Source organism: Drosophila innubila, chromosome X, assembly GCF_004354385.1.
Source record: "Drosophila innubila isolate TH190305 chromosome X, UK_Dinn_1.0, whole genome shotgun sequence".
NCBI lineage: Eukaryota > Metazoa > Arthropoda > Insecta > Diptera > Drosophilidae > Drosophila > Drosophila innubila.
In genome coordinates, this window is record NC_047626.1 from 17,687,742 (window position 1) to 17,713,194 (window position 25,453).

The following is a 25,453-nucleotide window of genomic DNA, read 5'->3' on the forward strand; positions in this document are numbered from 1 at the left end:
GTTGCTGGGTTGTGCGGTTTTAAGCTGCCCAACTGAGGGGCCCAGACCAACGCGCGTGAATTATTTAATTCGAATAAATATTGAAAACTCAATTTTTTATGATGTTTTCTTGTTGGTTTATTGCGCTTTTGTGGTGTTTTAATATCGAATAACCTTGCTCGAGTGTCTCCATTTGTATCTGAGTACTTGTCTGTGTGTCTGTGTGTTTTAAGAGTGTGTTTGTATTCGAAAACCATACATACCTAAATGCCAGCGTGTGCGGGTATTCTCGTATTTATATGTGCACTCGTAAAACACAAAAATTTGCTCCCATATAATAGTCAAGATACACTTGGAGTACTACACAGAGAATATATTTCACATTGCCATTCGTAATACATGTGTAAATCAGCTGACAGGCAATCTACACTTTCGATTAAAAGTAATCCATCTGCTTATGTGATTAAGTAAATGCAAATATCATTTTTAAGGCGTGCATTCGATTTTAATTCTCCTATAAAAATAACTGAGTATAACCGTGAGTCAAATATAAAGAACCTCAGTTCGAAAAATAGCTGGGTTAAATATTTCGTTAAAAGATTAAGAGGCTTGATTTAAAATTGTTGTTATCAGCTTAGTACAAAAATCATTGCCATAGTTATGTTTATTGTGGAGCTGACTTGCTGAATTCGACTGTACCTGATACCTGACGAATTAAATTAAGAACTAATTGAACGAAAGTCAAGTTAAGTACCATTAACAACCTTTAGAACTTTGACTTTTGATCTAACCGTTTAGATAACAAGCATATTACAATTTCTCTCTATCGAAATTTGTATGAATATACATATTTTAGGCCAACAACTCTAACAGTTTGCTTAGATGCTTGACTGAAAATAGAAACAGCAACAAGCAAATGTGTATAATAACGAGTGTGTGTGTGTGTGTGTGTGTGTGTGTGTGTGTGTGTGTATGTTTGCGTGTGTGCACAACCATAAGTTGACTTCACACACATTTGCCTTGCGAAATAATCCCCAATGGAAGAAAATTGTGTAAAATTTGTGTTGGTTTCACTGATTAAGGATGGCTTACAGCCTGGCTGCAAGTGGAAGGTCTACCATTTGCCTACCGCCCCCCCACCAAACACCCCTCGCTGTCTACAGGCTGCTTGCTCTCGGTCAGTACCCTTGGGGAAATCCTTTGAAAACCAAAAGATGTATAGACCAGTCCGGCATCTAATATGTGCGAAATTTATCAACAACGATACTGTCTGGCATTCAAAGGCGCAGAAGGAAGGAAGAAGCCAACCGACATGGAAAATCGCAATAATAATTTTCCAGTTCAGGCTTTGTGTTGGAGGCCCTCTTGGATTCTGTCTGTCCAGCATACGCTTAAGGATACCAAGTGGACAATGGCATATTGCAGGGGCCTTATTACTATCTACAAAGACAACTAGACATGGGGACTGCTCAGTCGGTCCAATTATTTTGGACTTCAAACAACCGCAGGCGTTAAAATCTGGATAGATGTCCCGGATACGAAGTAAAAACAAAAATTACTCATATGCATATGCTCAACTAAGTATAACTTATATTTGTTTGTTGTTTCGTATAGTTTAGATTACAGTTAGTGTAACAGTTGGATTAAATTGTACATTGCATTTACAGACACATTTCAGATCCACTCTCAGCGCTTAACTCGTTACTTAACATTATGGTTTTTGTAGTATAGTAGTGTGATTTCTTAGGTACTTATTCGTTTCAGGTTATCAGGTTTCTCGTAATTTCTTGTCTTACTTAGCAGTTGATTGGATGAAAGTTGCCAGAAATATTCCTGTCAATGAAAAGCAATCAGCAACATAATTGTTATTAACAATGATCCTAGCACTTACCTAAGGCTAAGTTCCTTTCCTTTTTTGCTGGCTTTGGAATAAAGAAGCAACATCAATAGTGCCTGGCCAATCATAAGGAGCCAATGCTTGCCACAGATTTTGATAACCCAACTACTGAGCTGCGTGGAAGCCAAATGACTCTCGAGGTTCTTGCCCATATAGTGGTGCGACTGTTGTGCCAAATCTCGCCCATTAAATTCCTCCCGTTTTTCGCGCCGAGACACATTGCTTGTCAGATCGGTATCCTTTCGTATTATACCCCTTCGAGATTCTTGTCTATCCATTTGCTGCTCTTGTTCACGGGATTTACGTTCTTGGCTATAAGACATGTCACGCTCCTCTCGTCGGAGATCGCTTCTATCCTTTCGTCGCTCACGATCTTCTCGATTTTCTCGCAAATTTTCATGAGATTCTCGATTTTCTCTTCGCGATAAATCACGTTCCTCTTGCCGGAGATTGCTTTGTTCCTCTCGTCGTAGATCGCTTTGTTTCTCTCGCTGGAGATCGTTTCGTTCCTCTCGTCGCTCACGATCTTCACGTTGCTGCCTGTGTGTGGGAACATTCTCTTCTCGGCGCATATTTTCGCGACTTAAGCGCCTATCCATTCGATCTACTTGCTCCTCTCGTCGCTCACGATATTCTCGTTCTTGCCTGCGGGTGAGACCATGCTCTTCTCGTCGTAAATTTTCATGGGATTCTCGATCTTCTCTACGATATAAATCACGTTCCTCTCGTGGAAGATCGCTTCGTTCCTCTCGTCGTTCACCGACTTCTCGATTTTCTCGCAAATTTTCATGAGATTCTCGATTTTCTATAAGCGATAAATCACGTTCCTCTTGTCGGAGATTGCTTTGTTCCTCTCGTCGTTCACGATCTTCTCGATGTTGTCTGTGAGTGGGTACATTCTCATCTCGTCGTATATCTTCTCGACTCAACCGCCTATTTACTCGTTCTTCTTGCTCCTCTCGTCGCTCACGATATTCTCTCTCTTGTCTGCGGGTGAGATCATGTTCTTTTCGTCGCATGTTTTCATGGGATTCTCGATCTTCCCTACGAGATAAATCACGTTCCTCTCGTCGAAGATCGCTTCGTTCCTCTCGTCGTTCACCGATTTCTCGATTTTCTCGCAAATTTTCATGAGATTCTCGATTTTCTCTAAAAGATAAATCACGTTCCTCTTGTCGGAGATTGCTTTGTGCCTCTCGTTGTAGATCGCTTTGTTTCTCTCGTTGGAGATCGTTTCGTTCCTCTCGTCGCTCACGATCTTCACGTTGCTGTCTGTGTGTGGGAACATTCTCTTCTCGGCGCATATCTTCTCGACTTAAGCGCCTATCCATTCGATCTACTTGCTCCTCTTGTCGCTCACGGTATTCTCGTTCTTGTCTGCGTGTGAGATCATGTTCTTCTCGTCGTAAATTATCATGGGATTCACGATCTTCTCCACGAGATAAATCGCGTTCCTCTCGTCGAAGATCGCTTCGTTCCTCTCGTCGTTCACGATCTTCTCGCTGTTGTCTGTGAGTGGGAACATTCCCATCTCGTCGCATATCTTCTCGACTCAACCGCCTATCCATTCGATCTACTTGCTTCTCTTGTCGCTCACGATATTCTCGTTCTTGCCTGCGGGTAAGACCATGCTCTTCTCGTCGTAAATTTTCATGGGATTCCCGATCTTCTCTACGAGATAAATCACGTTCCTCTCGTCGAAGATCGCTTCGTTCCTCTCGTCGTTCACCGACTTCTCGATTTTCTCGCAAATTTTCATGAGATTCTCGATTTTCTCTAAAAGATAAATCACGTTCCTCTTGTCGGAGATTGCTTTGTTCCTCTCGTCGTATATTGCTTTGTTTCTCTCGTTGGTGATCGTTTCGCTCCTCTCGTCGTTCACGATCTTCTCGCTGTTGTCTGTGAGTGGGAGCATTCTCATCTCGTCGCATATCTTCTCGACTCAACCGCCTATCCATTCGATCTATTTGCTCCTCTTGTCGCTCACGGTATTCTCCATCTTGTCTGCGGGTGAGACCATGTTCTTCTCGTCGTAAATTTTCATGGGATTCTCGGTCTTCTCTACGAGATAAATCGCGTTCCTCTCGTCGAAGATCGCTTCGTTCCTCTCGTCGTTCACCGACTTCTCGATTTTCTCGCAAATTTTTATGAGATTCTCGATTTTCTCTTCGCGATAAATCACGTTCCTCTTGTCGGAGATTGCTTTGTTCCTCTCGTCGTAGATCGCTTTGTTTCTCTCGTTGGAGATCGTTTCGGTTCTCTCGTCGTTCACGATCTTCTCGCTGTTGTCTGTGAGTGGGAGCATTCTCTTCTCGGCGCATATCTTCTCGACTTTGTCGCCTATTCACTCGCTCTTCTTGCTCCTCTCGTCGCTCACGATATTCTCGTTCTTGTCTGCGTATGAGATCATGTTCTTCTCTTCGCATATTTTCATGAGATTCTCGATCTTCTTCACGAGATATAACACGGTGCTCTCTATGTAAATCACGATCTTCTCGCTGTTGTCTGTGTGTGGAGCATTCTCTTCTTCGGCGCACATCTTCTCGACTTAAGCGCCTATTCACTCGTTCTACTTGCTCCTCTTGTCCCCACGATATTCTCGTTCTTGTCTGCGGGTGAGACCATGCTCTTCTCGTCGTAAATTTTCATGGATTCTCGATCTTCTCTACGAGATAAATCACGTTCCTCTCGTCGAAGATCGCTTCGTTCCTCCTCGTCGTTCACCGACTTCTCGATTTTCTCGCAAATTTTCATGAGATTCTCGATTTTCTCTAAAAGATAAATCACGTTCCTCTTGTCGGAGATTGCTTTGTTCCTCTCGTCGTATATTGCTTTGTTTCTCTCGTTGGTGATCGTTTGCCTCTCGTCGTTCACGATCTTCTCGCTGTTGTCTGTGAGTGGGAGCATTCTCATCTCGTCGCATATCTTCTCGACTCAACCGCCTATCCATTCGATCTATTTGCTCCTCTTGTCGCTCACGGTATTCTCCATCTTGTCTGCGGGTGAGACCATGCTCTTCTCGTCGTAAATTTTCATGGGATTCTCGATCTTCCCTACGAGATAAATCACGTTCCTCTTGCCGGAGATTGCTTTGTTCCTCTCGTCGTAGATCGCTTTGTTTCTCTCGTTGGAGATCGTTTCGGTTCTCTCGTCGTTCACGATCTTCTCGCTGTTGTCTGTGAGTGGGAGCATTCTCTTCTCGGCGCATATCTTCTCGACTTTGTCGCCTATTCACTCGCTCTTCTTGCTCCTCTCGTCGCTCACGATATTCTCGTTCTTGTCTGCGTATGAGATCATGTTCTTCTCTTCGCATATTTTCATGAGATTCTCGATCTTCTTCACGAGATATAACACGGTGCTCTCTATGTAAATCGCTTTGTTCCTCTCGCTGCTCACGATCTTCTCGCTGTTGTCTGTGTGTGGGAGCATTCTCTTCTCGGCGCACATCTTCTCGACTTAAGCGCCTATTCACTCGTTCTACTTGCTCCTCTTGTCCCCCACGATATTCTCGTTCTTGTCTGCGAGTGAGACCATGCTCTTCTCGTCGTAAATTTTCATGGGATTCTCGATCTTCCCTACGAGATAAATCACGTTCCTCTCGTCGAAGATCGCTTCGTTCCTCTCGTCGTTCACTGACTTCTCGATTTTCTCGCAAATTTTCATGAGATTCTCGATTTTCTCTTCGCGATAAATCACGTTCCTCTTGTCGGAGATTGCTTTGTTCCTCTCGTCGTATATTGCTTTGTTTCTCTCGTTGGTCATCGTTTCGCTCCTCTCGTCGTTCACGATCTTCTCGCTGTTGTCTGTGAGTGGGAGCATTCTCATCTCGTCGCATATCTTCTAGACTCAACCGCCTATCCATTCGATCTACTTGCTCCTCTTGTCGTTCACGAGATTCTCGTACTTGCCTGCGGGTGAGACCATGCTCTTCTCGTCGAAAATTTTTATGGGATTCTCGATCTTCTCTACGAGATAAATCGCGTTCCTCTCGTCGAAGATCGCTTCGTTCCTCTCGTCGTTCACCGACTTCTCGATTTTCTCGCAAATTTTCATGAGATTCTCGATTTTCTCTTCGCGATAAATCACGTTCCTCTTGCCGGAGATTGCTTTGTTCCTCTCGTCGTAGATCGCTTTGTTTCTCTCGCTGGAGATCGTTTCGTTCCTCTCGTCGCTCACGATCTTCACGTTGCTGCCTGTGTGTGGGAACATTCTCTTCTCGGCGCATATCTTCTCGACTTAAGCGCCTATTCACTCGTTCTACTTGCTCCTCTTGTCCTCCACGATATTCTCGTTCTTGTCTGCGGGTGAGACCATGCTCTTCTCGTCGTAAATTTTCATGGGATTCTCGATCTTCCCTACGAGATAAATCACGTTCCTCTCGTCGAAGATCGCTTCGTTCCTCTCGTCGTTCACCGACTTCTCGATTTTCTCGCAAATTTTCATGAGATTCTCGATTTTCTCTAAAAGATAAATCACGTTCCTCTTGTCGGAGATTGCTTTGTTCCTCTCGTCGTAGACCGCTTTGTTTGTCTCGCTGGAGATCGTTTCGTTCCTCTTGTCGCTCACGATCTTCACGTTGCTGTCTGCGGGAGAGGTTATTCTCTTCTCGTCGCAGATCTTCTCGGCTGAATTGCCCATCCAGTTGCTCCTCACGTTCACGAGAGTCGCGTTCTTGTTGGCGGGATATTTTACGTACCTCTCGCCGCTCGTCATCTACTCGCCGCATATTTTCACGTTCCTCCCGTCGTAGATAGCTTTGTTTTTCTCCTTGGAGATCGTTTCGTTCCTCTAGTCGTTTCACATTTTCGCGGAATTCACGAACTTGCCTTTGTGTAACCTCACGATTATCTTTACGAAGAGCATCTCGATTTTCTCGTCGAGACAGATCGATACGAGAATGTAATAGCTCGCGAATATCCTGTTGACTTGCGCTGTTTTCATTTGGTTCCACATAATTACGAATTATCAGCTCTTGTCTTCGTGATGAGTCCCTCACTCCGTCAATATGCCCGCTTTTCTCATTCGGCATAGGTTCTTGTCTGTACACAAGATGCTCGTCATAATCATCCAAGTCACTTCGTCGGTTTTCCATCATCCGATGCACCGGCTCCGACATACACTGCACAGCATAATTGTCGCACAGCTGGTTATCGGAGTGCATGGAATTGATGCTGGAGTGTGCTAACTGCAGCCTGCCCAGCTGGAGAAGCATTATGAGAATGTTGAGCCTCATCCATCGTGGGTTAGCGGCCATCCTAATGTCCTTGATACTACAACAGCAGCGATTTCTGGTTTGGTATTTGTCGATGAAAGCTAAATGTTGCTTCAGCAATCCTTGGGACTTGAATGACTTTTTCAACCGCAATGCTTCGTTTTTATACCAAAATTTAGCGGAGAGTCCTTATGGAAAACGCCCACACATTGATTGGAACGCATTAAGCCTCAATTTCCTGTTGATTGATTCAATTGCGCTTATCGCACATGTGCACCAATGCGCTTTCTCTTGCCCCAACACTCCACTCAACTCCAGTGAAGTGCGTCAAATGCGTGAAGACCGTTTCTAAATCACAATTTCATGAATGAAACTGAACTGCGGCAATTTAGCTTGTGACGTCATTGACTTACCCTCTGGCCTTTGTTTCCCATTCCATTGCATGTATTATGTACATACTTAAGTTGGTATATAACAATACGCAAGTATATTATATATAAAAACGAGTAACCCAGACAACAAGGAACCGTTAACAAGGTCTTGAACCTGGGTCCTGTTGTAAGCTGGCCTGGGCTGGTTGCACAATTGCGATAAGAGGGTTTCCAATCAAAATCAAATTAAAGTGCAATGAACAATATGTTGGCCCTGGGTGTCGGACAACTGCTAACTAAATGAATAAGGATTGATGCTCATCTAGGCGTAAAATTGTGTACAGACATCGCAAATGTGCCCAAGTGCCCAAGCGTATGCCAGACGGCTATAAAAGGCTCTACTTGCCGTCCACATTATTGGCAGTTCCATTTCAACCAGGACGCGTGCGTCAACGTCCACGTCCACGAAGTGCCGCAGTGGCAGTGCCACGATGGTGCGGTGGAAAGTTGGAAAGTCGGAAAGTCAGCGTTGGTGGTGGTACAAGGTGAACTGGCAACTCGACTGCTAGCAACATTTGTTTGGTCCCGCTATGGAATCCATCGCAGCATCCGTGTAACAGATCCAGTACCAGTAAAGACTACCCTACTAGCATGGAAGATGTGAATCCCCGTTGTGGAAAATTCGTAAAATTATTAAGAAATTGTTAAACTATTTTATCGGAAATTTGGTACATTTACAGATACTTTGTTAACCAACACGCCATAAATATATATATATATTAACTATTTAATTGTTATGTAACCAATGATGAATATCCTTAACGAATCTATGCCGTAGTTAAATGTTGCTGTTGTTTGGGATCGTATTGTCAACTGAATGACGACGTCTTCTTATCCAAGTTTACTTACGCTCAAATATATATACATATATGTACTTTATATTCTCGTTAAATTTAACAGCTGTTATATGTATGCCATGCTATATAGACGATACAAGAAGCACATATGATAATGTTATAAAAACTGTGTCCCTATTCGACACTTACTTATTATAATTATATATATCATACAAGATCTGTACTCGTAAATCGCAAATAAAATATTCTAATCCATGTGTTGAGCAAACGAAAAGCTATTACAAATTTTATTATAGCAATCGCACTTCGTCAGCTGGGGTACTTACCTAATATCTGAATTATTCCTGAACGAGATAAAAATAATTTAAAACAAAAGCTAATTATTTATTAGTTTAAGATTTATTTTCTATGTAGATAATTGTTTTTATTTTGTGTTAAATTTCTGTATCAGCTATTTTGAATTTTTGTTGTACAATTTTGCAATTTGACATTCGACTTGAAGTATAATTTCATCTTGTTGTTCGGCTAGGATTTAATTTGTTTTCAACATTTTCAAAGAGTTCGCGTAGTACTCTTATACACACAAACACATATGCTTAAAACTATTAAGAACACTACAGCCGATCCTCCACGGTAATTTTGGACACTCTATACTCAGTTCAAATTTAACAACTATGAAATCTTCTACATATATATATATATATACATATGTATCTATATGTTGTTTGTTGCAGAGATGTTTTGTAGTTGTAAGTTAAAACAATCTTTAACTGATTGGTACACATTAAATATTAAAATATTAAAGACTGATCACTATAGTTATTAAATCATACTTTAATATTTTTATTTTGGGGCCTCCATGCTCTCATGTACTTAGAGTACATTCTATAAATGAGTCGGCTAGGCTTTCGGTCTATTAAATGAAAATACAATGTTATACCATATTAGATACGTTAAGTTTTAAATGTTATCTTGTCCATTACGAATTTTCCTAGTACTAATTGAAATCTGTGCCACACCACTCTTAATATTTAGATTTAATACTTTGCGATTTTGGATGGACAGTGGCAATGCTACTTGCAACTTGTAGAATCATATGAATCGCTTTGCAATTCGCAGCATTTCTGACGGAACAACTTTATTGGCAGAATTTGAATACCCGATGAGATAGCTTCAACTATCAAATACAATTTCGATTTGCTCTATCATCTCATGCATCGTCTATGTGTATTGTTTTTATATAGTTGTCTCGCTCTTTGGCATGTTGTCTCTTTCGTTAATGTGTATTCTTTGAACAATTTGTTTTTAATTACAATTTCAAGTTTTAGTTGTAAACCGTATTTGGTTTTGTCATTAAAATATACCTAATTCGATTAAAATTATCATAACTTTCTTTATTTTTCTTCATTAATATTCTAATTATTATTATTATTATTTAAACGTTGACCTTTGCTGCAAACGAGGCAGTGAGCGGAGGGCTTTCACTGGCAATGCTAGCAAATTTCCAAAAATTGCCGCACAATATCTTAATTTTTATTTAAAATACAATTTGAATTGCATGCCCAAAACACAACTGATTTCTCAAACCACTTGAACTCTATTTGCTACTCAACAGTGGCGCAATATTTACAAACAATTATGGTGAGCAAGAAGAAGGTAATACCTCCTCCCATCAGTTCAAGTCCTATTTGAAATTGACTGAATTCAATGTTTACTCCAATTAAATTGTTAAACTATCTAGAATACGTCCAATATTTATGGAGTTCGGGCTTACAACATTTTTTCTCTTCTTATAACATATAAACTTTTCGGCCGGATCATGCGCATATATATCTTTTGTCTTTGGCATACAATTGTGCCTTTTATTTGAGATCAAGCTAAAAAAAAAATACAATTTGGCTGGAATTCGCATGCGTTTGAACTATTTGCGAGTACTCGAATTCTGAATAACGAGTACCTGAATACATTTATAAAAATATGAATTGTTCAACACAAGTGAAATTTGGTAATTGGGTAACTTATCAGTACAGTACGAATAACAGAAGAATCATTAAAATATGATTTGCTTTGATTTAAATCCAATGATTCGCGTTTAACATAATTGAGTATGGATACTTATTCATAAAGTACTCAACTCTTCTATCAGTCACACAACTTTGTATTCAACTTAATTACATTTAGTATGGTATTCTATTTGTTGTTATTCTCTTGCAGCATATCCTCCAGTGCACCATTGAGTCTTCCCTTGCTGAGTGCCTCAACAAGCATATGCAATCGCTCTTCCCGCTCCGAATGACGACGCTCCAGGAGTGAAACCTATATATAAGAGAAATGGAATCAATCAAGGAACCAAATAAAATGACGATGAAATTCGATATGAGGATTTCCAGAGATTACGGGAATCATTAATTTGCATTTAATTCAAATCTAAGATATCACGATAATATAGATTTATACTGGTATTTGTATTAAATTATCTTTTTTATAGAAATAATTCCACGAATTGTCTACTGCAGCAGGAAACTAAGCAAAGATAACTTCAATCTTGTTAAATTTGTTTGATAATTTGTTAGATAAATTCCTTAAGCACTTGAATAAATTAATTTACCAGCTTAATCGCATGTCGAGTGCTAAATTATACTTAGTTTTAATTAACTTTCAATAGAAAGCTATATGATACTAATTCAGTCTAAATTAAATCGCTTGTAAATATTCTATTACATTTCGCAGATACTTGTAATTTGGAAACCTCGCTTTAGTCGAATACTATTGAAAAATAGGAGCAAGACAAATTTGTCTAAAAGTTTTAATAAATTTTTGTATGAATGTTCGCAATTCTTGAATTGGCCACATGAACTCCATCTGAGTATATTAGTTTTACTTGAATACCTTGGCTTTGAGTGCGTAATAATCGACTGGCACCTTGCGGCGCTTTTGTGTGGCAAATGCCTCCTCGCGTTCATTGAGACGCTGCTGCAATATGCGAACCGCTTCGTTGCACGACGCCAGCTCACGCTCATGGGCACTTTGCAATGTCTTCAGCTATAGAGTGGAGAATATACAGCGATCAGTTGGATATAAGCAAACTCAGGATATAGTACATCAACTCACATCATGCAATCGCTTATCGTGTAGCGTTTTATAGTCAGCCTCCAGCAGGTGGTACTTGTTTTGAGCCTCCTTCAGGGCCTGGTTTTCTGTGGTGGGAGGCACATGATCCTGGTAATGTTGGCTATGACTAAAGCGCTGACTGCTGCTTCCACTGGCAGACAAGCCACTGCCAAGAGTTTTTACTGAAATATCAAATAAATTATTCATTTAGGTTATATTTATGATAATGACAATACACATTTAAATACACTACAATTCTCATATGGTTTATTAAATGGTTTACTATTTTAAAAATATCATATTGAAATAAAATTTTTGTAATTGAAGTATGCATAGCAGAGCTCGGTGTTCGATTACTGGATAAATAAATCTACAAAAGTCATTTTAAAAGTGTTCCCAAACAATTTCAAGGTAACGGGGAGATACAAAATAAAATACCTTGAATATCTGAACAAGGTAAAAAAAATGTTATGGAAAATGGGACAGAGCAGATCAGCCCGATATATAGATATCTCCTTGATAATTGTGAGTATAGCGAAACAATTTTTATACCCCGAGACAATTGAAAACGGGCAAAAAAGGGTATAATGTGATTGGCAGAAGGGGGCGTGGCAGACCCCCCAAAGAATATACATTCAGCCGAGTGGATTGAGCCATGTCCGTCTGTCTGTCTGTCTGTCCGTCCGTCTGTTTGAAAGCGTCGATCTCCGAGACCATAAGAGCTAGAGACTTCAAACTTGGTTAGTAAGTTCCTGGATACTGTAGGCGGATCAGGTATATTATTTTTTTTTTTTTGGATCGGACCTCTATATTATATAGCTGCCATAGGAACGATAGATCGAAAATGAAAATGAAAAAGCTTGACCAATCTGACACAATATGTATCTAGGCTGAAATTATACATCCTGCCTAAATTTGGTTCAAATCGAACCACTTTATCATATAGCTACCATAGAGACGCTCAGTCGAAAATCAAGTTTTAGTACGAAAAAGATTTTTGTTTTTTGAGATATTTTAACCAAACTTATAGAAAATGCATTGAAATTGGTGTTATTATTACGTTAACAAGCTGACAATTAAGTAAGCTATTTTTGTAAATATCTCGTTTTTTGCCAAGTGTTGTAGGTGCAATTAACCCGTTGATAACTAATTAAAATGATGTATTTTGAGTTTATGTAAGACATGTCACGTGCCAGCCTCTTGATCGGGTTCAATGTACGAATCAAATTTCGAATTAAAATTTTCACAAAATAACAACAATAATAACAAACAAAAACCTCATAACATATAATTAAATAAGAGCGTAGACTGATTGCATAACTGGCGGCAAATGTATCCAAAATTTGCATTTTAACACGCGCTCAAAATGAAAATAGTTATTTATTATTATTATTGTTGTTGTTGTTGTTGTTGTTGATGCTATTATTAACACGATATTTACGTATGCTGTTGTTGCCGCTTAAGGTATTTTTTTGTGTCTTCTTAATAAAATTATGAACAAAACAAATGTAACAACAACAACAGTTACAAAAACAACAACAAGATGGTCAGACTAACAAGACATGAAATTATAAAACTTGCGCGCATGCGCAAACGACAAACAACAAACGACGCGACTTGATGCGACTTGTTGCGTTGCCAACTCCGCAGCCCCCTAAACAGTCTACAGCTTGGCCCAAACAGCTTGCTGCTGTTGCTGCTGCTTTTGCAGCATTTTGGGGCCGGTCCGAAGTCGCCGTCGTCGTCGTCGTCGTCTTTGACTTTGACTTTCGCTTTCGAATTTCCTTTTCTTTTGCTTCACTTTTTTCTCTCTCTTCTGCTGGTTAAAAAAAAAAAACCGAGAAAAAAAGACTAAAACTAAGCAAATTCAAATCGATAAATGTAAATAAACGAGTCCCACACTCAGGTGACATAACCAAGTGCCCGAGATGCCATTTGCTTGCCAGAGACAGGCATAGGTGCGGGGGGTGGGGTGGTGTCGAGGTGGCTGATAGGCATGCAAACGTGTTTGATTTTTTTTTTTAGATTCATTATTCATTTAAATGCTCGTATGTTGAACAGTTGCCATTGCCATTACTTGGAGTTGCCCGTTTGAAATGAGTGCAAAAAGTGTTCGGTCAAAAGGCCGCCCGAAGCTGGTCATACCGGACCGAGGAGGGCGTACGTTTGGGGGGAGTGACCAGCAACAGCAACATCTACAGCAGCAACAGTCGACGGTCGACAGTCATGTGCAATGATTTATTCCAGCAATTTATTTGCGTGTTGTTGCCTCGTCTTTGACTTTGTGTCTTGTACGTGCTGACGAGCAGTGAAAGTCCATAAATTACACTACAACGATCACTGGCGACCGAGTGACACACACACACACACACACATAGACAAATGTTCATAAGAGCATACATATTTAGATCTACATAACTGCTTGGTGCCTTCAACCGATAGTATTTGTTTCTACAATCGATAGTAATGCTATACAATCGACATGAAAATGAATTAAATCAACCTGTGTAGAGATAAATCAAAGACTTTTTTTAAAATTGAAAGGTTTTCAAATACATACTATCGATATATTTATCTAATAACTATCGGACTAAGCAAATATCTATTATAAATTAGTGCCATTATGGGATACTATTTGTTCCCATATATAGTATAGTTGGGACCCCGACTATAAAAATACCCACTACATATTTTTATGAGCTTCTATTGCTTCAAAAAATAAAACTTAGATTACAGCCGTTCCATTAAACCGATCTTATTTCGATTAAATAGGACGATATATAATAGTAAGAGATAACGTTTATTACCAAAAATAACGTTATATCTTAAAGACGATGGCTGTGGTACTTTTCGCGATTTGCGAGGTTTGAGTGTGGATTACATATTAATAATGCCGTGAAAAGTTATTGGTTAAAAATTACTAGATAAGCATTAACTCAAGTATGTATTAATTTCAAAACAAGTTTCTTCAAAAATCACTATCACACTAAATCACTATCAACTATTGACTAAATTATTATACGATCTTGATGCAATATAGTATCGAATTTCACAAACATTTTTAGCAGGTAATCAAACCGATACAAATATAGGTTACGGTTTGACATCAAAATAATAGCTAAACCTAAAAATCTTTGAATGCAGAATGAATTGAGAGACCAAATCATGATCAAAATGTCAATCCGCTTGAAATTCGGTTCAGTTTTAATCAAGTTATGACAGTTTGAATTTGGTCAGAAAGGGTTGTTTTATAATAATTACGATATATGAAGTTGATTTAAAGTGAAATCTTGAGATTAAAAATTTTGTATTTTCAAAATTTCAAAAGCGGGTCTCTTAGCATCGAAATCAATATCTAGCAGAATATAAAGGAAAATATTTTTTTTTAAGAATTTAATAAAATTTAAATGCAGAATGAATTAAAATGCCTAATAATGATTAAAATGACATTCCGCTTGAAATTCGGTTCAGTTTTAATCAAGTTATGACAGTTTGAAATTGGTCAGACTTTGGAGTTAGTCACTTTACAAGTCAAAATTTTTGTTAAATTTCATATGATTTTTTACAAAAAAAAGAAAGGTCTCAGAATCAAGTTTAAAGTGTTGTTTTATACTAATTACGACATAAGGAGTTGATTAAAAGTGAAAACTTGTGATTTAAAATTTTGAATTATCAAAAATTCAAAGGGGGGACCCTTACCATCGAAACCGAATCATGGTCGAAAATAATTGAATTTTCAAAATGAACAAAATTTGAATGCAGAATGAATATAAAGTCCAAATCATGATCAACATGACATTCCGTTTAAAAATCGGTTCAGTTTTGATCAAGCTATGACAGTTTGAAGTTGGTCAGACTGCGGACTTAGCCATTTTACAAGTCAAAATTTTTGTTAAATTTCATATAATTTTTTACAAAAAAATGAAGGGTCTCAGAATCAAGTTTAAGGTGTTGTTTTATACTAATTACGATATAAGGAGTTGATTAAAAGTGAAAACTTGAGATTTAAAATTTTGAATTTTCGAAATTTCAAAGGGGGGACCCTTACCATCGAAACCGAATCATGGTCGAAAATAATTGAATTTTCAAAATGAACAAAATTTGAATGCAGAATGAATTTAGAGTCCAAATAATGATCAAAATGACATTCCACTTGAAAATCGGTTCAGCTCTGATCAAGTTATGACAGCTGAAAGTCGGTCAACTCTTGAACCACAACCATACCGGTACAAACGTTTCGGTACTCGTTTCTTGACAGAGAATTTTCATTCGGTTAAGGTTTCAGTTGCGGTACTAAAAATGAAACGGTTAGTTTCGGTAAACGGTTCCGGTGTCATTCCCTGATTTTTAGAGTGATCTGTGCAAGCTACTACACCTGGATTGATGTATATATCTGTATAAGTTTTTATCAAAGTTTTTCAATGAAAATTATAATACATAATAGCAATGTGACTAGCTATCGATTATAAACGATCCATTTTGTTAGTTACCTGCACTGACAGTGGCTGCTCCATTATCGCGCTGCAGCTTCCTTATGGTCTTCTTGCAGTCATCCAGCTCACGGGTCAATCGCTGCATTGCCTTGTTTTTGATGGCCAAATCCACGCGCATGCTGCGCACTGAGCTCAGCAGTTGTGTCTCCTCCTTGTGACCTAGAGTCTGAGTCTGAGACTGAGACTGACCCTGACCATGGCTGAGCAATGATAGTGTCGAGTCCGATTGGGATATGGGCAGCTTGGAGCCAATTGGTATGCGTCTTTGAGTGCCACTCTGTTTGGAGTTGGGACGCGATGTGTTTGGTGTGGAATTGGCGGTGCTGCTGGTGCTGCTGCTGCCGGCCGAGTGCAACTGTTGCTGCTGCTGTTGCTGTTGTTGTTGCTGCTGTAAATGCTGCTGACAGATGATGCTGGGCGAGGGGCAACCGATCGTGTTGGTGCTGTGATCACGCATTGTTCCATTCGCCTGCGTCTGGGTTGCCTTCGTGTCGCCCGGTAAATGGAGCTGCTCCCCACCTGCTCCCTGGTCGTCAGTCTGGGTGCAGTTGTTGTAGTATCTATCGGCACGCTTGTGCATGAAGCGATCCAGTGTGCGCACTTGAGATTCGATTTGCTCGTTCAGCTTTGTGTTGATCTCTTGCAGGCTAAATGGTTACAGGGACTTCTGTTATAGCTTTATGGATAAAGGATTATAGCTGCATGTGTACTTACCTGAGCACTTGGGTCTCCAAATCGGCAATGTGCGTCTCGTATTTGGCCTGCACCGAATTGAAGCGTGCCTGCACATTGGCCAGAATCTGTTGAGCCTTGCGATCCTGCTCCTTGGCATCTGATTCCAGCTGTGCGATGCGCTGCTCCAACAGCTTGCGGCTGCTCAAGTTCTCCTGGTCATTCATCGAGCAAATGCCCGGATTCTTGGATGCAACTGCAAAAGGTTGGCATGCAACACATTAAAGCAACACAAATGGGAAGAGCAGGAGCAGTAACCGGAGATGTGGTGACTTACCAATTAACGCCGAGACGGAATCGGGATATTTGCGCATTAGAATGCGCTCCATTTCGCGGCACTGCCGCTGCAGATCCTGAATGAGCCGGGCATCCTTCTCCTTGACATCGGCCGCTTGGCGTCGCTCATGTTGCGCCTCCTCCAGTTCGGCTCGCAGCGATCGCTCCAATTGCACGGCCTCATCGCGATCCCGACGTGCCGACTGCAGCTCGGCACGCAGAACTCCCGCACACTCGTGTAAATGCTGTACGTCCAGCTTGAGCATCTCGGACTCGTCCTGCAGCCGTCCATTGTGCTCCCGCAGTGCCCGCTGAGTCTGTGACAGCGATTCGCTCTGCAATCGCACCGAGGCGAGTCGCTCCTCGGTGTCCTTCAGCTGCTCCTGCAGCTGCTCAATCTCATGCTTGAGCGCATGCTCCCGCGGCACACTGCAGGCAATCTGCTCAATTGGGGAGCTCAATGTGCTCACCAGATGCTTCGGGGAGCTGCCCACCGCCTTCTCACAATAGCTGGCCATGGGAGCAATGGGCTTGTAGCATTTGTTGCCTGAAACCGGACCAGGTCCTGTCGCTTGGCAGGAGCTGCGTCGCGAGTTGGCAGTCAAAGGTGGACAATCCTCCGCTTCAGTTATCTCCTCCATCTGCAGAGGCAAATACCATAAAAAAAATATCGGATTAGTTGACTTGATTCGACATTCGTGAAAGTGCGCCTGGCAAGTGCCGGCGCCTTTGGGTGTGTCAAGTGTTGTGCTAACGGTAACAGCCAACGCCGGCAAAATAGCAACAATAACAACAATAGCAACAATAATAACAACCAGCAACAACCGGCAAACAATGAGCATCAGCGTTGTGCGCTTAGTTTCCACGCGTCTCCACCCGAATCAGAAACCAAAACTGAACCGTAGCCAAAAAACCTCAACCTCAACCCCAGCCCCAGTCCCAGTCCCCCCCTTCAGTCCGCTTCCAGTCCGTCAAGCGCAAAAAAACAACTAAACCAGTCGAAACAACAACTACGCAACTCGCTGCACACTGGTTTCAATTTACATATGTATAAAATATCTATCAAATGGCAATTCCAATTCCAAAGTAGAGATTGATTTTTAAATACTTATCAATTACTGTGAACATTTTAGCCCTCTGGATCTTACCGTTTTGCCTTGCGTTTATTGTTATCGTCAGTCGGAATAATAGTTTAACATATTTAGATAGGCAAATAATTATAACACATGAAGCACTACATTTATACGACCACTTAGTAAAGACAATGTATACAACTGTTCACAAAATAATTGACTGCATACCGCTCCTGAACCACATTACTTAAGAAAAAACAAATGAAATGAAAGAAAAAAATTAAAAATTCGTTACCTTTGTTTGTACAAGTCAGAAGCAGAAGTGTCAAATCAAATTAATCACTCAAATTTCTCTATAATTCGAGCAGAAAAGTAGGTCGTGCTTTTACTGTTCTTTCAAAGAAGAAAGAGCAGGAAGAATGCAGATGATGATGAAATAAGTAATACTAATGATGAACATTATTACTTATTTCATCATGATGCAGACACATTGCTGAGTTTTAATGGCAAGTTATGAAAATCTTCAACTGCAATTGTAATTTGGGCGGTCAATAAATTGCCAAAAAATATAAAGAAAACATTCAGAATATTATATTCTGATGCTGTCTTCGGCTCGATGTACGGTTGCCACAATTGATGTTTTTGCACCAAAACTGGAATTGACTCTTTTTTTTTTCAAAGAAAGTAATTTAGATCTAAATATTTTCGCTACCAACAATAAAAATGTAATATACTGAAATTCCCAACATATGTACATATTTAATATGAGTACGCAAACCTTGGACTAAATCGAAGGTATTATGTTAATTTCTGAAAAATACTCGCAAATTTTAATATATTTTTTATTTAATAGAGTTTTTCAAATAAACGTTTTTAAAAAATTTCGTTTTACAAATATTTTGGTTTATTTATAAAATTAGATTGGTTTTCATGAAATGGGCTTTTTTTAGTGAAATTTTCTTTTTTTTAACATTTATTGGCCCATTTTTAATTTGTTAAGTAGCAACCGTGTTTCGATTAAAGATGTAAAAATCTTCAAAAACTCATCCCAAATTTAACTATTTTTTTAAATTAGATTTTTTTGGTGACACCCTAGGTAAAGTGGTATTTAAATATATAAAAGTTATTAAAAAAAATAAATGCATAGTTTTATGAGTAAGTAATATCCTTAATTGATATGCAAATTCTTTAGCTCTGTAGCAGGAACATCATATCTAAATCATTTTTTATTAAAAAAGATATTTATTACATTATCAATGATCATTGTTAAGAAACTGCTAATACAAAATGTCTGAAAAACTTATTAAAGATAATAATTTTTTTTTTTAACAACAAAGATGTTAAATTAATTTTAGGTGTATCAATGCTTTAGACCCACTGTGCGCTCTTTCCCCATTTCGTGCTTCACATATGTACGGATGTATGTGTGTGTGTGTGTGTGTGTGACGTGTGTGTATGAATGTAATCAAGTATTTAACAAGGGTAAGCGATGAGGATGAAGACGTCGTCAAAGATAATTATGATGATGTGGGTGTGCAGTAACAACAACAAATATAACAGTAACAATAACAACAGCAACAACAACAATGCACTCAATGAAACAGCGGAAACATTGAAGAAGAAAGTTCGTGCCTCTGTCCCCAACTTTGTTTCCACCCACGCCAACATCTCCACCATCTCCGATATCGCCTATTGTCCGAGCTGTGCATGTGTGTGTGTGTGTGTGTGTGTGCATGTGTGTGTGTGTGTTTGTGTATGTGCATCGCTTTTTAAGTCTCATTACAAAGCGCTTGTTTTTTTTTCTCTTTCCTCTTTCTATTTAGCCCACTCACTCCACTTGAACCACTCTCGCTTTCATCAGCTCAGCTCACTGATAGATTCTACCTGGAAGGCATCTGTCAAGCTTTAAATGGGGGGAACCCCCCACCCCCACTTTGCTTAACTATTAGCCCAGTTTATTTTAGTTTTTATTGTCTACTCCCAACTGGTATTTATTTTGGCATTTACTTGTATTTACACGTATGTTAATGATCTTTATGTACGTGCTTAGTTTTTCTGTTGTTTCGGTCAACTGGCAAACTAATTCCACTTTCCATTTCATTGACAAGAAAGCAAATAGCAACAACTAGAAACTACAACACCAACAACCACAACCACTATGGCAAAGACAATGAAATACTATAAAAAGTGTTCATAAATATTTAAAAATATTTTATTGAGACATTTTGGTCAAGGAGCATTTTAGAAATCTATTTAACGCCTGACTTGCTACAGCTTGACAGATCCGGAATTCCAGAAAAATATTTAAAAACTATTCCTCGGCTGTCTAGATTCAATAATTTGTCATGCTAATAATTCAGAATGACTGCTCCAGTTTAAACTTTGATCTTCGCTTAAGGTCTTAAGGTTTATTACTTTAATCATCTTTTATATGTTACTCGTCTCAATCATTACTTTTTCATTCGTAAGTATTTATGTATGTTTATCTATCTATTTATCTTCTTCTCTACGGTCATTTTTACGATCGTTTAAAAAGGTTCCACGATTCACAGCGAATCGCTGTCTTTTTCAAAAAATTGACAATACTTGGGAATTTTGAAAAAAATATATAAGTAGTATATTTAACAAAAATATTTGCTAGGGGTGTTTAGCCATGAAAACTAATTTGGAGGATATTTTTGAAATACATTTAAAATAAAGCTATGGTTTTGTAGCTCGACTTTTTTGTTGTTCCTGGTTATAAATAGATTATAGTTTTCTTTTATATATAAAACAGGGCTTACAATGTTGTTAAAAATGATAATAACTGATACGAGTGTGTATAATTGCAACTATATTAAAATACATTATAATTCTCTTTTATATAAAACAGGGTTTGCAATGCTGTTAAACATATTAATAACTGATAAGAGTGTGTATAATTGAAACTAGATTATAATAGATTATAATTCTCTTTTATATAAAACAGGGCTTACAATGCTGTTAAAAATGATAATAATAGTTGAAACAAAATAAAAAAAAATTATTTTCTTTTACCGAGCATTCTTTTTCTATTTCCTTCTCAACATTTTTTGACAATGTGAAATCTTTGGATCTGACAAAAGCTCCCGTCAAATGATTGAGCTTAAATTGCAATAACTTGATAATAGACGATAATTTCAAATGGCTACTCATTGATGTGAGTAGTTATACTTATGAGTGGTTACACTTATGACTATATATGAGTGCTATAAATGAGTGTATTTATGAATATTAAGGACAATTTCACTACTTGACTTCAATCCACTTTGATCACTTCAGCGTTAAATCTGTTGGCGCTTGGCAATTATTGGAACTCTCGCTCTTCCTCAATTGTCATTTGATAAACATAACACACACATACATTTTTCAGATGTATGTGAATGTGTGTGCGTGTGTGTATGAATATAAAGTGAAAGGAGCGGCAGCGATTGATTAGAGAGCGAGAGCAGAGAAGATCATAGTGTGGGTAATAACTGTTCCAGCAACAGCTGTTGCCGTAACTATGTTTATGTGAGTGAGTGTGTGTGTGTGTGTGTGTGTGTGTGTGTGTGGTTTATTCCGAAATCATGTCAATGCGTACAAATTGAAAACTTTTAAAGCTGAACGGGGAACGAGCTCATGGATCACGTCAAGAACTCTGAGGGCAAAATAATCGAGAAGGAGGAGCAGCAAAATGTGTCATTCATGTGTCGCGTGGGTGCGTCCTCGTCTCACCTCACCTTACTACACCTCACCACATCTGCAGTAAACCAACAGTTGAACAATTGCCGACTAAACAATACCAATAACAATGTGCCACATTTAACAGTTAACATTTACAAGTTACGCTACAAGTGGCACGCGGCAATTAACACTTTAAAGTTTAAACGCAGCGCAATGGCAAATTGACATCGATTCGTTATCGATAACGAGCTCGACTAATTGGGTAAATGATCGATGCCACAGCCTGGAGCTGAAGAGGCCAGGGAAGGCATACTGATTGTGCATATAGAAAGTCGTGCAAAATAATTGTAATTATGAAAATAACAATGCTATATTTATATAAAACGATGTATGCACGAGGTTCAATTGTCAAGTCTTTGGCTTAAGTATGAAAACGCTTTTTTATAATTAAGATATAATTTTATTGTTTTGTATCAGCTGGTATACGGTCACACTGTTTTGTTTTAAAAAAACATTTCGAGTGAACAACCTTGGCAAACTACTAAAATAAATATATATAATAAATATTTGGTTATTGAGCAGTCATTAGAATTCAGTTTTTAGAACATAGATACTTTATTATTCGGAGCTTATGGATTGATTCAAAGTAGAAGAAGATTTTAGTCAATTAAAGAGATTATCTTTGTTAGGAATTTCTATTTGAGGACTTAGAAAGTGTGGAAGACCGTCGAATGAAGTGCATTGTTACAAAAAAAAAAATTTGTGAACAAATTTTGAAAATATTTAGTTACTTATTAACCCACCCTTGTATGGTAACCAAATATTGCTCATATCATATTGTATTGTAAATATGCATTCAATTGATTCATTCATTTAAAATTCTGCGCACGAAGTATATATAAGCTCAAACAAGGTCAATATTCGTATTACTCAATTCTTGATCAATACTTATTTAGTATATAAAATGTTTGTATCTCTCTCTCCCTTTCTCTCTCTCTCTTTCTCTCTCTCTTTCTCTCTCTCTCTCTCTCTCTCTCTTTATACTTATATGTGTTCTATTAGCCTAAAATAGTCTATTTCCCCTAAAAACAAATTCGTATTACTCAATTCTTGATCAATACTTATATAGTATATAAAATGTTTGTAACCCTCTCTCCCTCTCTCTCTCTCTCTCTCTCTCTCTCTCTTTATACTTATATATGTTATATTAGCCTAAAATAGTCTATTTTCCCTAAAAACAAATTTATGTATCATGGATCTATCGTAAGCTTATCATTTAAAAATATATCTGAAACATATTTTAAATTGTTTTCCTTTTAGAAGAATTATCTTCAAAATGACCCAAGATTATATTGTGATTTTAATGAAATTGTTATACCTACATAAATTTTAAATAATTGTTAAGGTTTGTTTCTTTATTCGATTCGGGAATTTCAAAAATCCCAAATTATAAAAAAGTATATAAATTCTTGATATTATGATGAGCATTACGTTATTGTGTTATCATTATGAGACGCGGCATTTAAAGTTATTGTAATCAATCCCTGAAAGAAAGCGAGAGCGGGCGGCGTTGGTGTTGTTTGTAATCAGATTTGAAAAAAAAAAAATTAACATAAGAGATTGAAAAGCAGCAAGCACAACAACAACCAAATGACAAAAAACACCGTCCGTCGCATTTATGAAGATTCATGCAACCGATAAACGGCGACACTGGCGACGCGACGCTGGCAACACTGTCCGCTCACAAGGAAGAGAGCGTCGCAGTCGCAGTCGCAGTCAAAGTCGCTACAAAGACAAGCGTCAGTGTCAGCGTCGACAGCGCAGTCGACGTTGACGTCGCTGTTGACGACGTTGTGGACTTGTCGCTGTTGTGACCATAAGAAATGAGCGACGGCATCGTCGCATTTACATACATAACACGATCCCCAGACACACACACACACACATACAGAGAGTTTTGTAAAAAGATAAAGCTTTTTAGCTAGCCGCTGTTAGAGCTGTTAACGCTGACGTCGCTGCCGACGGCTCTGTCAACGCAGCCACAGAGAAAAATATCGAAAATGAAATGGCAATACTTTCCCAGCGTTGATATAAAAGCGCCACTCCACCAATGGGACATGTCTCATTACGGTTTAGTGTTAGATCTCGCCAAGATGTACGATGCGAGATCAAGAGCAAGGCTTTCAGCCAAACAAGCAACAACAACAGCAACAACAACAACAGCAACAACAACGATAGGGATGCAACAACGTTTGTTGCCACTGCTGCTGTTGCTGCTGATCAATCAAGCGACATCCATGTCGCTGGACCGCTTGGCGCTTGAGAGGAATGAGCTGCCAGCAGCGGAGTCAACGGCAGCGTCGGCCGTGGTCGTGGATGACATGAAGATGGCGGCAGTGCCGGCGAATGGAAACACGGATATGTACATGCTGGTGCCGGAATCGGTGGCCAGTCAGCTGGACGATACGGAGCATGTGCATCGCAACACAATCGATGCCGACACGCAGTCGGAATCGGAGGCGTTGAACGAAAATGCGGACATGCTGATGCTGGAGAGTGATGATACGCCGACAATGCAACTGGTCGAGCTGCCCAGCGACATAACCATGGCGGAGGTGGAGCCAGAAGCACAGACGGAACAACAAACGTACTTCCAATCGGAATCCGAGCCAGTGGCAGAGGCAGCAGTTGCCTCGCCCGAGCTGATAGAGGAGCATGTTGTGGAGCATCCAGTGGCAGGACTGGAGCAATCAGCGGAGCAAATGCAACTACTAGCGGTACAACAACCAGCCAGCCAAGAAGTCCAGTTAGAGAACGCTGACAATGTGGTGGAAACGGCGACCGAAGCACCACAAATCGTTGCCATTGAGGAGCCACAGCAGGAGATTCAAGCTGACGATCAAGTGGCAGAGGTTCCCGCGGAGGCTGAGGAGCAGCATGACATTCCAGTTGCCAGCGAAAAGGAAACCGAAGAATCCCTGATGACCATGCAAGCGGACACAGAACAGGAACAGCAACAGGAACAGCAACAGGAAGAACAGACAAAGGCCGAGGAAGTGCCAACACCAGTCGAAGCAGAGAAACAAGATGAAACCCAGTCGGAAAATGAAACAAATAAAATGCAGGACAATGAAGTGGACACCACTGAGGTATCTATGCTAGAATCCATGGCCGAGGGCATCGAGGAAGGTCTGAGCGCCGTCATGAGTGATCTGTTGCCCGAAGAACTGAGCACTCCCGCTGCAGTTGAATCCCAGAGCAACCAGCAAGCTGAAGCAAATGAACAGCCAGCTGTTCAGCAAGACAATGCTCCAGCCGAGCCCGAGGAGCAAACAAGCGAGATTGAGGCACAGTCTGTGCTAACAGAGACTGAAGTGGAAACGGCAACCGAGCAGAGGCTGCAAGATGAACCAATCTCAGTGGACAATGAAGTTACTGCTCCAGCTGAGGAATCACAGCCTGAGCAGCCAATGACAGTTGAAAGCCAGCCTGAAACCCAATCCAATGCCGAAGCCATAGCAGAGCCTCAACCACAGTCTGAAGCTGAAGCTCAACCAGCAGCTGAAGCTCAATCAGAAGCTGAAGATCAATCAGAAATTGTAGCTCAATCAGAAACTGTTGCTCAACCAATGATAGAGACTAAACCTGAGGATGCAACTCAACCAGAAGCACAGGCTCAGCCAGAGATTGAGACACAACCAGAGATTGAGACACAATCAGAGATTGAGACACAACCAGAGATTGAGACTCAAGCAGAGATTGAGACTC

At 39.6% G+C, this 25,453-nt stretch overlaps 3 protein-coding genes and 1 long non-coding RNA gene across 5 annotated transcripts in view; 1 reads left to right on the top strand and 3 right to left on the bottom strand.

Annotated features, from left to right (window-relative positions):
• Positions 1 to 25,453, bottom strand: part of LOC117794069 (centrosomal protein of 162 kDa) — a 47,431-nt gene that overhangs the window by 2,782 nt on the left and 19,196 nt on the right. The window contains exons 2-7 of one of the 2 annotated variants that reach the window (XM_034634534.1): positions 16,930 to 17,569; positions 16,635 to 16,848; positions 15,918 to 16,567; positions 11,428 to 11,609; positions 11,206 to 11,358; positions 10,492 to 10,632 (exon numbers count right to left, since the gene is read on the bottom strand). In XM_034634534.1, the coding sequence (XP_034490425.1) occupies positions 10,507 to 10,632; positions 11,206 to 11,358; positions 11,428 to 11,609; positions 15,918 to 16,567; positions 16,635 to 16,848; positions 16,930 to 17,569 (1,965 nt within the window). In that variant the 3' untranslated portion in view covers positions 10,492 to 10,506. Of the gene's footprint in view, positions 1 to 9,864; positions 10,633 to 11,205; positions 11,359 to 11,427; positions 11,610 to 15,917; positions 16,568 to 16,634; positions 16,849 to 16,929; positions 17,570 to 25,453 lie in introns of those variants that run through there. The other variant, XM_034634533.1, reaches the window with a different exon arrangement.
• Positions 1,544 to 3,965, bottom strand: LOC117794070 (trichohyalin-like). The gene is made up of 4 exons (XM_034634535.1): positions 3,244 to 3,965; positions 3,070 to 3,138; positions 1,871 to 2,964; positions 1,544 to 1,812 (listed from the first exon to the last, which is right to left on the bottom strand). The coding sequence occupies exons 1-4, from the start codon at positions 3,832 to 3,834 to the stop codon at positions 1,776 to 1,778; spliced, it is 1,791 nt and encodes a 596-aa protein (XP_034490426.1). The 5' UTR covers positions 3,835 to 3,965; the 3' UTR covers positions 1,544 to 1,775.
• LOC117787628 (trichohyalin-like) lies at positions 4,554 to 6,101 on the bottom strand. The gene is made up of 2 exons (XM_034626203.1): positions 5,104 to 6,101; positions 4,554 to 4,818 (listed from the first exon to the last, which is right to left on the bottom strand). The coding sequence occupies exons 1-2, from the start codon at positions 6,099 to 6,101 to the stop codon at positions 4,554 to 4,556; spliced, it is 1,263 nt and encodes a 420-aa protein (XP_034482094.1).
• LOC117794074 lies at positions 7,914 to 8,590 on the top strand. The gene is made up of 2 exons (XR_004618353.1): positions 7,914 to 8,143; positions 8,200 to 8,590. It is a non-coding gene; the product is annotated as an uncharacterized LOC117794074 (long non-coding RNA).